The sequence below is a fragment of the Protomyctophum bolini genome (assembly GCF_963924005.1).
Source record: "Protomyctophum bolini genome assembly, chromosome: 2".
In the NCBI taxonomy this organism is placed as follows: Eukaryota; Metazoa; Chordata; class Actinopteri; order Myctophiformes; family Myctophidae; genus Protomyctophum; species Protomyctophum bolini.
The window spans coordinates 21,203,716-21,218,762 of NC_137863.1; the positions used below are offsets into that span (position 1 = coordinate 21,203,716).

The 15,047-nt window shown below is 41.7% G+C and overlaps 2 protein-coding genes across 2 annotated transcripts; one reads left to right on the forward strand and one right to left on the reverse strand.

Moving 5' to 3' along the window:
• The first annotated feature begins 461 nt into the window (after positions 1 to 461).
• LOC308322514 (exportin-2-like) lies at positions 462 to 11,219 on the forward strand. The gene is made up of 25 exons (XM_080773811.1): positions 462 to 554; positions 1,707 to 1,799; positions 1,918 to 2,060; positions 2,162 to 2,263; positions 2,411 to 2,556; positions 2,721 to 2,811; positions 2,920 to 3,027; positions 3,113 to 3,205; positions 3,297 to 3,464; positions 3,554 to 3,683; positions 3,871 to 3,936; positions 4,030 to 4,232; positions 4,417 to 4,501; positions 4,682 to 4,743; positions 5,300 to 5,436; positions 5,647 to 5,750; positions 5,913 to 6,010; positions 6,307 to 6,457; positions 6,561 to 6,769; positions 7,245 to 7,342; positions 7,434 to 7,519; positions 8,085 to 8,166; positions 9,064 to 9,210; positions 9,787 to 10,018; positions 10,306 to 11,219. The coding sequence occupies exons 2-25, from the start codon at positions 1,715 to 1,717 to the stop codon at positions 10,393 to 10,395; spliced, it is 2,916 nt and encodes a 971-aa protein (XP_080629937.1). The 5' UTR covers positions 462 to 554; positions 1,707 to 1,714; the 3' UTR covers positions 10,396 to 11,219.
• Positions 11,220 to 11,644: 425 nt separating this feature from the next.
• On the reverse strand, positions 11,645 to 13,715 carry rdh20 (retinol dehydrogenase 20; the record flags this gene model as incomplete). The annotated part of the gene is made up of 5 exons (XM_080781434.1): positions 11,645 to 11,765; positions 11,909 to 12,040; positions 12,152 to 12,297; positions 12,434 to 12,532; positions 13,260 to 13,715. The coding sequence occupies 5 exons, from the start codon at positions 13,713 to 13,715 to the stop codon at positions 11,645 to 11,647; spliced, it is 954 nt and encodes a 317-aa protein (XP_080637560.1).
• Positions 13,716 to 15,047: the final 1,332 nt, after the last annotated feature.

The following is a 15,047-nucleotide window of genomic DNA, read 5'->3' on the forward strand; positions in this document are numbered from 1 at the left end:
GAACATTAAAAAACAAATTTCAACATTTTTCAAAAAGATTTCTGTATTTTTCAATAATGTGGATTAAACTTGATGTGAACATTGAATTCTTGTCTGATCGTTTCTGTCTGAGTGAACATTACATAGAGTTAATATTTACAACTAATATGTTGACTTGACTATTAACATGTTAAAGGTGTTTTATTGTAATGTTTTTATATCATAATTGAGTCAAACAAAATTCACTTGATGCTGTCCCTTTATAGTCTAAAAGATATACATACATTATTATTATACAGCTAAGAATACACTCATTGATGTAGTGATTTTGGGCATTTACATTTGATAAATAAATAGCCTACATGTTAAAAATTTAAATTTAATATAACTAGGCCGAGGGAGGGGCGTGCCTGGCGGAGCTGCTGCTTGTGCGCATGCCCAGCAGTGTGACCGCGCTGTTCCTTTTGCTGAGACATTTGAAAGGAAATTATTACACTAGCAGCGCTGCTAGCGAGTCGCGACGCTCATACATTTATCACCAACCATTCATCACCACCACACTGACTGGTAAAACGGTACGACACACAATTACTGCTCTCATACTAATATATATATACCGTTAAGGGGTGTTTGTTGCTGTGTTTATTCCGTGCCGTGATGCGCATCCATGCTGCTCCGTGGCTGTGGATTTATGGTTGAACAAAATTAGCAAGCTAATGCTAGCGTTAGCAAAGTTTAGTGGGAGATGAGTGAGTGTGTGAGTTAGTGGCTGCCCTGAGTTAGTGTTGTTGGAGCGTCCATGTAGGGTGAGGGTGCACTACTACCATGCTAGTTTAGTTTAATAACAAGACAATCGTGAAATAAACACGAACACGAAGGTGTGTAGCCTCGGTCCCAGGCTTACTTATCTGCGAAAGTGTCTTTGTAAAGTCATGTTAACAAGCAGGACTCCCATGTGGTCCCATGTCTAGCTGTAATAATGGAAGGATGGGTTCTCTAACTCTGATCTTGCTCAGCTCTCCATCCCAAAGTCGCTAACCGAGCTTTAGTGACATCCATGCCCGGGGATCCTGTCCTGTTGGTGCCGTTAGGAGCTAGTTAATTATTGTTGCCTGCCGTAGCCTGAATGGCTTTTGGCCAATGCAAGTACTATGGGGCTGAGGCTGAGCTAATGGTACAACATGCTAGCTTCCAGCTTAGCTACTGTCAACAATAATACAGCAATGACTAAATGACAGCTTCAGAATCCAGACCACCCCGGGCTTGTTATTAAAGCTCTGGAGTAGTTTAAAGTAAACACGAGGCAAAAAACAACAACCTTATTTTCAGTTTAATTCGTGTAAAACTAAACTATTTCCCCTATTGATGTAGCCCCTCTCGGAACCCTACATAAAGCTTTTATGAAATTTGATGGTCGCTTTACGTAAAGTAATCAAAGTGTCAGAAACTTTACTACATTCGGGTTCTGCTTGCGGGGCTACTATTGATGGTGAAGTAGATTGTGCATACCTTTGGATCGACTCGGGTGTGTAGAGTAGACATTAGCTAGCCAACGTTTTGTTTACTTGACCAGCAATTAGACGAATCCCATTCATTCAAGTTTGTATCAAAGTCAACCAACATGCTGGTGGAGTGAAAGTGGTGCTGGCTGCTGTAGGCTCCCAGATCAATCTGTTTTCCTGTTGTATATTCACATCACTCACTATCTTTCATCCCTCTTTGTGCAGCAACCAGCATGGAGTTGAACGATGCTAACCTTCAATCCCTCACTGAGTTCATGAGGAAAACATTGGACCCGGATCCAACAGTAAGGCGTCCAGGTGAGGAATTTGAAACAAATGACATCATCATGTCTTGGGCACAGCCGGTCACACCGGCGTTTGTTCACAAAGAATATCATACTAAATGATTATTCTTTTTTTGTTTTATTTATTCTAGCTGAAAAGTTCCTCGAGTCAGTCGAGGGAAACCAGAACTATCCCATTCTGCTCCTCACTTTATTGGAGAAATCGCAGGACAATGTCATCCGGGTCTGCGCTGCCGTTACGTTCAAAAACTACATCAAGAGGAACTGGCGTATAGTGAGTGTCTTAACGACCTCCAGATCAGATGTCATTGTGTTTGCCAACCTGTGGTTTGAGATGTGTTCCTCTTAATATTATCTATCGTCTTTGTCCCAAAGGTTGAAGATGAACCAAATAAGATCTCTGATCCGGACCGGACAACAATCAAAGCCAACATTGTAAATCTGATGTTAAGCAGCCCGGAACAGATTCAAAAACAGGTACTGTACACCTTCCTGTGTTCTGTTCTGTGACTGTCATCATTAATGGGTGCGTTATTGTCTGCAGCAGGCATTTGCACTGATCAAGCATGGTCTGGAGAGCGTAACCATTTCTTTGCCTGTACATATGCCCTCTATTTTCTACAGTTGAGTGATGCCATCAGCATAATTGGAAGAGAAGATTTCCCTCAGAAATGGCCTGATCTTCTAACAGAAATGGTGAATCGCTTCCAAAGTGGCGACTTCCATATCATCAACGGCGTCCTCCGGACTGCCCACTCGCTCTTCAAGAGGTAGCATGCAGATCTGTCTGCATTTTTGACATTGAGATTTTCAAATTCAATTTGAGAGGATCAAAATTTTCACCAATTATTGGAAGTGGAAATGCATTACTGAATTACAGTTGTGATATGCACAACAATTATTAATATTAATTAAGCACTTGATTTTATTGCAGATATCGGCATGAGTTCAAGTCAAATGAGCTGTGGTTGGAGATCAAACTGGTTCTGGACACATTCGCTCAACCTCTCACTGAACTGTTCAAGGTTTGTGTTCTTATCTGCTGTTTTAGTTAAATATATCACAACATTTAACAGATAATTTGTACTGTACAGATGGCATGATTATACTTTATTTTCTCTTTGTCATTTCAGGCCACCATTGAGTTGTGTCAGACACACGCTACAGACATAAATGCCTTGAAGGTCCTTTTCTCCTCGCTCACACTGATCTCGAAGGTCTTCTATAGTCTCAACTTTCAGGTGCGTTTAAATGAGCTTTTACTAATTTTTACTAAAAATAAAGTATTTTAGTTGGTTAAATTCTTATCTCTTCATCCTAATGCAGGACCTTCCAGAGTTCTTTGAAGACAACATGGAGACGTGGATGTCTAATTTTCATAACCTGCTGACATTGGATAACAAGCTTTTACAAACGGATGTAAGCCGACTTCTTTTTTTTAATTGCACAAAAGTAACAACAATGATTCTGTGAAATAATAGTGACATTTAGTTTTGTTTCCATTCAACAGGATGAGGAAGAAGCAGGCCTCCTGGAACTATTGAAATCTCAGATCTGTGACAACGCTGCTCTGTATGCTCAGAAATATGATGAAGAATTCCAGCCATACTTGCCTCGCTTTGTCACTGCTATCTGGGGCCTTCTGGTGTCTACTGGCCAGGAGGTCAAATATGACTTGGTAAGACTATTGGCTGTACTGTAAGTATTTCTCTGTTATTTATTTTAGTTTACTTTTCCTGTTGATAAAATGCCTCCTCCTTGTTCTAGCTCGTAAGCAATGCGATCCAGTTCTTGGCATCTGTGTGTGAAAGGCCTCACTACAAGCATCTGTTTGAGGACCAGAGCATACTCACTAGCATTTGTGAGAAAGTTATCGTGCCCAACATGGAGTTCAGAAGTAAGATGATTATTTGTTTGTATTAATTTATATATTGGTTAATCTTCATTTATATTGATTCATTGTTACATGGATTCAGCAAACTGCACTTGAAAATGAAATGTACTTCACACCGTGTTCGATGACCCAACCATGTGCACCATGCATTACTCTAATGCTGACCAGATTCACTGTTATTTCTATTTAGGTGCTGATGAGGAGGCTTTTGAAGATAACGCAGAGGAATACATCCGAAGAGACCTGGAAGGATCAGGTGAAGACTGCAATTTAAGTTCATAAAACAATGCTGAAGAGTGTAGTTGTGCCTTGCATGCCCACACTAACCTAAATGCCATCCTCCCCACAGATATTGACACGCGTCGCAGGGCTGCATGTGACCTGGTCCGAGGCCTGTGTAAATTCTTTGAAGGGCCTGTCACAGCGATCTTCTCCGGCTACGTGAGCTCAATGCTGGGGGAGTACGCCAAGAATCCAAGCGTAAACTGGAAGCATAAAGACGCTGCTATTTATCTTGTCACATCTCTTGCGTCTAAAGCGCAGACTCAAAAGGTATTGCTGCCACCTTTAAATATGTTGACTGTTGCAATAATACTTTGTATTATTTGGAATTATAGCCTGGATTTGACAATATGAAATTAAATGCTGTCAGTGTTGGTTTACTTTTCTTTACAACGCTTTCATTCCAATACCGAATGAATAATGTTTTTAAGTTGCGTTGACTCTTGTTTTTCAGCATGGAATAACACAAGCCAATGAGTTGGTGAATCTGGGAGAATTCTTTGTCAACCACATTCTCACAGACCTCAAGTCTCCTAATGGTAAGACTTGGGTAAACATGGGTTTTGATATACAGTACATACCTGTGATTTACAAACTCACAACACAGTGTGATGTGTTGTGAGCTTGTAGATCTGCTAACAATTACAACCCCCCCCTGTGCCTGAATAGGCACACTGGTGTGCTGTAAGTTCACTTCCTTCTCTACATTTTCATCCTAGTTAATGAGTTCCCTGTGCTGAAGGCAGATGCCATCAAGTACGTCATGATCTTCAGAAGTCAGGTACCATCTCCTACTTTCTCCTATAGCTCAATTTAGATGGTGTGTTATTTTGAAGTAGGGGTGATGACTTTCGGACTTTAATCCATTTTGACCTGAGATCAGATTCTAAAAAGGTCTTCTACATCCTGACAGTTTTCTGAAAAAGCTATGTTTCTATGTCAGTTGTTCGATTTTTCAAAAATAGCAGACTTACAAGCTCACGAGCTTGTAGATCTGCTATTTTTCTAAAGCATAACGTAATGCTAACACCAAAAGGGGTTCCCGCCCCAAAATGGGTTAAAAAAAAAGACGATAACCCTCATTAACATTTTGGCAGTAGCGGCCAACTTCACAGCATCGTAATGTCACTTTAGTCCAGGCATCAGTTTAAGGGTAAATGTCCTGTCCCTGTGGACACATTATCTTTATCTTCATACAGTTTAACTGTATATGTCAAGTTGCTGTCAACGGTTCAATAATTCACATCAATACATTGATTAGTTTTTTTTTTTACCGTTTTATGGTCTGAAAGTGTGATATGAATGTGTTGTGGATTATCCACTCTGTTCTCTTTCAGCTGCCTAAAGATCAGCTGCTCCAGGCCATACCTCTGCTGGTAGCTCACTTGCAAGCAGAGAGCACGGTGGAGCACACTTACGCTGCACACGCCTTGGAGAGGCTGTTCACCATGAGAGGGCCCAACAACTCTACACTGTGAGTATTATTTATGGTCATTATTAAAGTATTTGATTTGATTGCTATAATAATGTGTGAATGGCACTCACCTGGGCTGTGTTTTTCTTTTAGCAGTTTGTGTGCCCTTGTGTGTACAGACGTCTTGGGCACAAATTGGGTTAAGATCGAACAGCATTTTGGTGGATAACTCCTTTCGGTGTGTGTGTGTGTCTTGTTTTCTTTTTACAGTATCACTCCAACAGAAATGGCACCCTACACAGAGCAGCTGCTCAACTACTTATTCAAGTCCCTAGCTCATCCTGGATCCGCAGAGAATGAATATATCATGAAAGGTAAAGTGTCTAGCTCATCCTGGATCATCAGAAAATTAATATATTATGTTTGAACTGACTGAAGGGTGAAATGCTTGGCTCTCTATTCACTGCATTGGTCAATGACTCACAACCCTGAATAATTATTTTTGTCTTTTTCTTCTCTCTCTCTTTTGTTTTTAGCTATCATGCGCAGCTTCTCCCTTCTGCAGGAGGCGATTGTTCCCTACATTCCCACTCTGATTGGTCAGCTCACTCACAAGCTCCTCATAGTCAGCAAGGCAAGCCAACTGTGATTATTATGAAGCTGTATAGAAGATACTCGTCACCCGCCTAGAGGATATTCATGCACACCTTGATACCAATCCGTTAACTGAGATTCACTTGTATTTGTATCCCAGACCTAGCTGTGTCTGCTGTTCTCACGTCTCAAACCCCCTTTCAGAATCCTTGTATTTGTATCCCAGACCTAGCTGTGTCTGCTGTTCTCACGTCTCAAACCCCCTTTCAGAATCCTTGTATTTGTATCCCAGACCTAGCTGTGTCTGCTGTTCTCACGTCTCAAACCCCCTTTCAGAATCCCAGCAAGCCGCACTTTAACCACTACCTGTTTGAGGCCTTGTGCCTTTCCATCCGGATCACCTGCAAGGCCAGCCCCACCACTGTCAACAGCTTTGAGGAGGCCCTCTTCCCTGTCTTCACTGAGATCCTTCAGAATGATGTCCAGGGTGCGTACATTTTCTGCAATTCTTTACCCCATTTATTATCAGACCTTTTGGGCGAACTGAATCCTCAACCCAATGTTCCTTTTGATCTTCTCATCTGTTGCAGAATTTGTTCCATACGTGTTCCAGGTGATGTCCCTGCTCCTGGAGATCCACGACAACAATATCCCCAATTCTTACATGGCTCTGTTCCCTCACCTGCTGCAGCCGGTGCTGTGGGAGCGCTCGGGAAACATCCCCCCTCTGGTCCGCCTGCTCCAAGCCTACCTACAGAAGGGTGGAGCCACCATCGCCAGCTCTGCAGCAGATAAAATAGTATGTTGATAGCATTGTTGTCCGCAGCCTACATTTTATACTGCGCATAAAGTGAAATATTTCAAACCTTTTTTGTTTGTTTTAATCTTTATGATTATGGCATACAGTCCAAGTTGCTAAGTTAGTTATATACCCAAACAAAAGTTAAAATATTCTAAACCTTTTTTTTAGTGCAAGGTTCAAGGCACCTTCCTCTTCTGATGCCAGTAGGGGAATGGTGGGACAATGGCAAATGTTGGACTTACTGTAGACTCAACTTCTCCTTGAATAAATGTTTTCCCCGTGATTCATTATTTGATCACAAGGTTACACACATTAGTCAACATGCTGTTTTGCCATGGCGTTATTGAAGATTCGCAGCGATGCGTTTCGCCTACTACTCTCCGTAATCTGCTATGGACGAACCATTTCCGGTATTGTGTCTGCCCAGTATTTTGACACATGCCATACTTTGCTTCTACCCTTCTTCTCACAGCCTGGTTTGCTGGGGGTCTTCCAAAAGCTTATTGCCTCAAAGGCCAACGACCATCAAGGTTTCTACCTTCTCAACAGCATTGTAGAGCACATGCCCCCGTAAGTCAACCACACAGATATTGCCTTTATTGGAACAAATTTCTGGATGCGATTATGACTTTCTCACCCAACCCTACCTTCATCCACCCAGAGAATCCATCACTCAGTACAGGAAACAGATCTTCATTTTGCTCTTCCAGAGGCTACAAAGTTCCAAAACCACCAAATATATCAAGAGTGAGTGCAGATATCATTGGATTCCCATTCACATAACCACTCTAGAATCATGAGTGACTTATGAGTGATTTAACTGCCATCTAACGCAGTGGTTCTCAAACTGTTGAGGGGATCCCCAGATCATCTGCTTAATGTGCAACATTGTTTTCAAACTCGACAGTCAATAAACCAACATACAGTATAAGTGTATACATACCGGTACATATAGGGTACCTGCACATTTCCAAAGTGACAATTTAAGGATTTTGGAAACGTTTTTAATCCCTCTAAAATTACCAAATTAATCAACAAACTACTTTAAAAAATGCCATTTTCACAATATTTATATCTGGAGCTGAGTCAAACAAAATGTATATATATTTTGTTTTAATAAAGCCTGGGTACTGACGCTAAACAAAATATGATGCCTAAACTCCTACAATTATAGTGATTCCAAGATTATTTTGGGGGGTTTTGACCTGAAAAGTTTGAGAACCACTGATCTAACATGACAGCCTGTCGTATGTTACATCTACTGCTCGCCATGCATGCGTTTGTATTCATAGGTATTTCTCTTCCCCCTCAGGTTTCTTGGTGTTTATTAATCTCTTTGGGGTCAAATATGGAGCCATTGCTCTACAGGAGATTTTTGACAGCATCCAGCCAAAGTAAGTAAAAAGTGCAAAAGCAAGCCTTTACTATTGGTCTAAACTTGGTCTTGGGAGCTGTTCATTTGAGCCATTAGAACCACAAACAAACATTAAAGAATATTTTAATATTGACAATGTTAAAGATCTATTATTTATTTGAGTTTATTTGAACTACAGTGTAGCCGGGTTGTGCGCAGATATTTGGTTACCTATTAAACAAGGCTACCTATAAACGTTTACAAAATATACTTCATTCTATAAAATATAATTTTAATTGAGATACAGTATTTACTTTTTTGAGACTAAACGTTGCGAATAAACATTCTTGTGCACATCAGTGGAATTAATCTCTTTTTTGTTTTTGGAAATGCTGAAAAAAAGGGACACTGTTACAAGTGAGAAGTGATACTTGTAATTACTGAGAGGGTGATTGAGTGACTAAAGGTCCTTGTTGTAACTACTGAGAGGGTGATTAAGTGACTAAAGGTCCTTGTTGTAACTACTGAGAGGGTGATTAAGTGACTAAAGGTCTGAAAAAACGCTGCTGAAAATCGCAGCAGTGTGCAGGGACCTTTTATTCTATGTATTGCTTGAGCACCCAGGGAGAAAATGGGATCACAAATTGGCACCCCTGAGCTTCCCTCCCTGTGACTGTCGTTTTGCCACGTAGGCACAGGCACCCATGACAGTTATAAGAAGTATTCCCAAACAACCTTCATCCCTGTGAGGTTCCGATAATGAGGTTCCCCTGTAAATATAGAATCTGACAACGTGGCCAAAATCTAGATTATTTTATTCGTAATTAGATTTTCAATTATGTGACTGACTTAAGCTGGTCATATGTGATGATAGAAAAATATAGCATAGCACTCGGGCGAGTGTTTTTTATGAGGGGACTGTGTTAATTCTTTGCAGAATGTTTGGCATGGTGTTGGAGAAAATAGTCATTCCGGAGGTCCAGAAGGTGTCTGGCCCTGTGGAGAAGAAGATCTGTGCTGTTGGCATTACCAAAGTCCTCACCGAGTGCCCGGCCATGATGGACACGGAATACACCAAACTGTGGTGAGCATCCATTAAAGTTCTCAGTCGCCACGACTGATTTCTGTCATTTGGATTCCATAGAAGTCAGCATGTCTTCTATGGAAGTGTGTCCTGCACCAAAAATGCAGTCTATCTACAAGCTTACAACATGTGCTGTAAGCTTGTAGATGTAGATAGACTGTTTTCGGTTATTAGTTAATTTCAGTCTTCCAGAAGACCCTAATGATCTCATATTTCATAACTGCAATCGTTATGCCAATGCCTCAATCTGCAATTTCTTGGACTAGTTTGCTGTATGGCTACCAAAACATCATCATTTTACATATTGTGTAAAGTGTGTAGGACACACGGAGCTGGTGTGTGGTGGCTCCTTTCACGCCGTTTCACAAATTACATATTGGGACTTGGCCTATCAAATATATTTCAGTCGTGACTCGTGAGATTTTATTTTGCTTTAATCCATGGGTGAGCAGTCAGCCTGAAGAAAGTACACTTCCTCTGTCATGCAGAGAAGTGCTGCTGGCAGACAAGTTAATTGTTTGTTGAAAAAGCATGGCACGTTAGTTTGTAAGTCAAAGGTTGACCGTTTGTGTTCAGGACCCCCCTGCTACAGGCCCTGATCGGCCTCTTCGAGTTGCCAGAGGATGACAGCATCCCAGATGATGAGCACTTCATTGACATCGAGGACACACCAGGTTACCAGACCGCGTTCTCTCAGCTGGCCTTCGCTGGGAAGAAGGAACATGATCCCATTGGAGAAGCTGTTGGCAATCCTAAACTCTTGCTGGCCCAGTCGCTCCACAAGCTTTCTACTGCATGCCCGGGACGGGTATGTTTGGATACGAGCGACAATGTTTAGACTATATTGAGCAAAATAACTTGGTTTTTAGAGTTTTATTAGGATCCCCATTAGCTGGTGCATAGCAGCAGCTAATCTTCCTGGGGTCCACACAGAACATAAGAACAAGGCATTTGACATGAATGACATACATGGTTTCAACAATAACAGGCCTCTTTCCATGTTATTTCCTAATGGCACTGTCCCAGCCAGGCCACAGAGCATGTCATGTTGGGACACTGTACTGATTCTCATCTCTTCTTTTTGTTTCACGGCAGGTTCCATCAATGATCAGCACCAATCTGGATGCAGAGGCTCTCCAGTACCTGCAGGGTTACCTACAGGCAGCAACAGTACAGTTGGTTTAAAACTAATTAGGAATGCACCGGCCCGGGAGTGGGCGTCATGTCCCCTAAGCCAAAGTAGAGACCTGCTTTGAATGAACCTAAGGTTTCGTTTGACTTCTGACTATTCTAATGGATACACCAGAGATTGTATGGCTAATAGGCTATTCTGCTTTGATTTGGGATGTGCTGTTTTTTTAAAGGAGTTTTTTAAACAATTGGGGTGTAAAAAAAAAAGACAAGATGGTTGAATTTGAACTGATTGATTGAACTGATTCATTACTTTTTGTTGTTTCTGCGTTATCTTTTTTGCATAATGGCAAGATGAAAGGCTAGCTTCAACAAGGATTTGGGGTGAGGTTTCATCTAACAAAATGTGTCGGTTTATTTCAATGACAGCAACTGAAACAAGGTTCAGAGAGGTGTTCTGGAACATAGCCAGACGGTCAGATCTCTGCCTAGTTCAGTGAATGGTCTAAAATTGGATGGAATTATACAGGAAAAATAAATAAATAACCACTTAACACAAAACCAGTGCAAAGACTGTAGGGCAGTCCTTAATATACAATATTTATCAGGTTTGTTATGATGGATTCTCAGGCATCGAGGCCCATTCGTTGAATTTAGATTTCCCACGCATATCGGTAGGCGTGATCTCTGATCGTCAGGCTATGTGAGGCTGATGAGAAATGTTTTCTTTATTTGTATGCCTAAATTCCTCTTTGTCTTTAATATACTGAGTCTGTAATCTCTGTGGTTCCAACATAATGCTTCATCTTTTTCTCTGCTTGTAACGTAGCTTTGTCTTCTATGTCTGATCTTTGTTTGTGAATAAAAAAGGCACTTGTTTAGAACATTGTGTTTATCCTGGGTTGTTGAGCATATTATTATAATTCATTTTTGTGATACTTGTCCATATTCTCATGATCAAAGTCAAAACATTTAAAATGCACAATAAGAACACAACATTTTATTTTATACCGTACATAAAATGTCAATGTTAAAATATGTCATTGTTGGTGAAGATGCACAAAACTAGAAATTGCCCAACTTGTATGCAGAAGTACCATTACTACATATTTTCGCCCTCCCTTCAGAGAACCAATTTCCAATTATCACAAACAAGCCTTTGGTGTATGTGTTGCTCCATTATAAGAAAATGGGTTTAAACAAAGACTTGAGGCATTTTAACAATGCTCTTAAACCCAAACCACACCAAAGGGTTGGGTCGAGACAAAACTGTTTTTAAGGTCAACCACCATTTTTGTTCCGTTTAGGAGGATTCTACATGTCCATTGGAAACCTTCTGTTCAGAATTCTTGATGAAAGGCAGCATGCATTTGTCACCTCCCATGAAGCGATAGGTTGCAACATTTGCCTCCCATGGCAGCAGTCTAGAAAATGGAAACAAAAGATCTGAAAATACAGCATTTTGTTTTATCATAAGTGTTTATATACATTTTATTTGACACCTGCTATCACTTCACTTAGTCTGGTTGATAAATCAGCTGAATCTAATAGAATAGAGAATACTTACGCTCGTGTAAGGAAGGGAATGTACATGAGGCGAGGAATGCAGATCATTTGCTGCTCTCCTAAAATGGCATTCATGGCCTGTTGTACAGTGTAAAGGGGGTCCAGGGGAGGGATTAGACTCCTAAGCTCTTTCCTGGTAGACATCAGACAGAAAAGAAAAAGGAGACATGCATACTTTTGGTTCAGCATCAACTGCCAATAAAATACAATTAATCTGGACTCTGGAGGTCTTTGGATTGCTCACCTAATCTCACAGCCTGCAAACATGCCTGTATCTACAATGTAAGGACAGACTAGTGTGGTTTTGATGCCATTCAGGTCTTCTGCATGAAGATCATGGGCCAGTGACTCATGGAACCCAACAGCTCCAAATTTACTGGCACAATAGTCCTAGAGGAGAAAGACAGAATGAAAAGTGTATTCAGCATTTGAATAAATTGTACAATCATTTGTCAGTGTATTCTTGATAAGAGGTGTTTTATGAAACATTAAAGTAGGCCTGTCAGCAGCTCTTCGCTGGTCTCACCTCTACACATGCAGTGCTGAAAAGCCCCAGTGCGCTAGCCACGGTTACTATGTGGCCATGGTTCTTTGCTTTCATCTGAGGTAGAAATGCCTTTGTCATCTGTGGGTTTGATTGAAATGTAAATGATCACCTTCATTAGAACTAGAAGCGAATTATATAGACATAGAGGGATGTCATCTTTTACGGTAAAGTCTGTTTTACTGTTTTAAAAGACTTTGGCACTGAAATTAAATAGCCTAATTATGTTGTGAGAGGAAAGATGAAGTGAAATCAAATAGCTGACCGTGGTGGGCTTGACCTTCATATTGGGCATAAGACTGAGGCTACACTGTGAGATCATATAGCCTATACACAGAAAGAATCGCAGAAAGGTCCTTTGATGACGTGCAGCTTGGCTGACAGACGCCTGCATGCTCTCTTGTCACATCAGTGTGTCAGTGACACTGACTTACATAATAGGCTACAATTCACCAACTATAGTAGGCTACTAACCATTTGTCCGTTTAATGCTACAGTAGGCCTATTCCAATTTATTTATTTTTTCCCATATCACTTATAGGCCTATAGCTCTCTCCATGGATACAATTGGTATCCAAACCTAAAATCTGTAAAATGTATTCCGTTTAAAACTGTATTGAGTTGTATTTGAAATGTAGGCTACTGTAATTCTGCAAACTGTTAATAAATCAATCAATCAATCATCGCTTTGGGAACATGGTGGAGATAGGAGAGCTACATTCACTTTACATTTATTTTAGAAAGAAATATCACTTATTAGTAGCCTACCTTTAATTTGCCATTGCGTAAAACGCGTAAAAAGTCTTACCCAAAAGAGCGCGTGGCAGTTCACTAGAAGCGTCCTCTCCAAAAGCTCGTCGGGGCATTCGAGGAGTCGCCGTCCCGCCACCACTCCCGCGTTGTTCACCAATATGGTGACACTCCCAACCTCGCGTCTCACCCGTCCCGCTGCCTCGTAGATGTCCTCCCGACGGGACAAGTCAACCGTGTGGCAATGCACACTGACTCCCACTCCCAGTTCCCGAGCGAGCTCGGCGGTCTGCTCGTTGGCGACGGTGTCACAGTCCCAGAGCACCAGGTGCGCGCCTGCTTTGGCGAACTCCAGAGCGAAGAGCCGCCCCAACGCGCCCCCAGCGCCAGTGATCAGACAGAGCTCCCCGTCTATGCTCTTCAGTCGTGGGCCAACAAACGTCTGCACGATGGCGCTGAGGATGGAGTACGTGAAGTCGATCAACATCAGCATTAGATCAACTATGACCATCATGATGACGCACACTGTAGGCCTGGCTACAACAGTTCCGAGTCAGGTCTGGAGAGAGCCAAACAAGCAGACCGACAAGCTTCCCTGTTATGTCGCCTATGGATAATGGATGTCTATTTTATGTAACTTGGCGAGCGATGGTTGGGATAAGAAGGATGACTGCATGATGTTCACCACCAATAGAAGGGCTCTTTGTCTGATTACTGGGATTGACTAAACCCTGGGAGAGCATCATAATTCGTGCATAAATCTGAAAGTCAGGGATTAGAGCGTCACAGGTCACACGCTGCCCCCACTCCCCGCCTTGTGTCATTAATGGTCCAGCAAGGTTTGTGTAAAGTAATCACTTCACTGTCGTCTATTTAGTTAGTGTGTTTTCTGTTTTGTTTCTATAGTTTAGGGAAACGTTTGAGGGAGAAGAGTGGGCACTAGAGAAGAGTGGGCACCAGGGCAAATAGGCACCTTGTGGGAGAAGACTGGGCACTTTCAAACTATATGCCCTATAACCCTAGTTTTCCTATAGTGCCCAGAATGTTTTGGTGTCCACCGAGCTATAGGCTATAGTGTTCACCTTTCCTGTTCCCCTCAGGGATTAAGGAATCGGAACAAAAAAAAGCATGAACCCAACCAGTTATGCACCTGTGTAAGAGAGCCCATTTGTACCCGTCTGTCCATGCCCATATGGACATTTCCGTATAGGCCGCTCTGTGTCCCTGTTATGTCCATATATGGAGTTCCGTGTTAGGCATGCCCAAATATGGAGTCCATGCCAGTCTATTACTACTGATGTCATATTGATGACATAAGAGTACTTGTGATTTTATAGAAATGTTGTTTTTGTGAGATCGGATAATCTGACCAACTTCACCTATAGCCCATCGCTTCCTTGGGGTCTCAGTGATGCGTGCACCGTTTGAAGTATGTCGACCATTGCCCAGTGCCCACAATTCAATTTGCCATTTGAGGTCGTGGATTTTCTGCCACTATTGCACATGCAGAACGTGCAACGCAGTGACGTAACCATGATGTCACAAAACACACGCAACACAGTGACGTAACCATGACGTCCACTCAAATTCTATCTATAAAAGATGAGGCCACGTCGACTAACAGTAGTGATAGTGACTGCTCTGAGCCTTTAGTCGACTGTCTGAGAGATGCCGTCAAAGATGTGGTCAAAATTCAATTCAATTCCAAAGCATATGGACTATGAAGGCCAGAAGCTTGCTGAACAGATTTTTCAGTGGATAATACTTGGCTCAGCGATCATTGGATTCAGTTATGGCTTTTTCGTTGAACAATTTGCGTGGACCATTTATATGGTATTGGCGGGTT

Excerpts from the sequence above, each read along its gene's own strand:
- LOC308322514 (XM_080773811.1), top strand. The coding sequence starts at position 1,715 with ATGGAGTTGAACGATGCTAACCTTCAATCCCTCACTGAGTTCATGAGG. Across the intron at positions 3,028-3,112 it reads TCTATAGTCTCAACTTTCAG|GACCTTCCAGAGTTCTTTGA; the intron begins GTGCGTTTAAAT and ends ATCCTAATGCAG. Across the intron at positions 9,211-9,786 it reads ACGGAATACACCAAACTGTG|GACCCCCCTGCTACAGGCCC; the intron begins GTGAGCATCCAT and ends GTTTGTGTTCAG.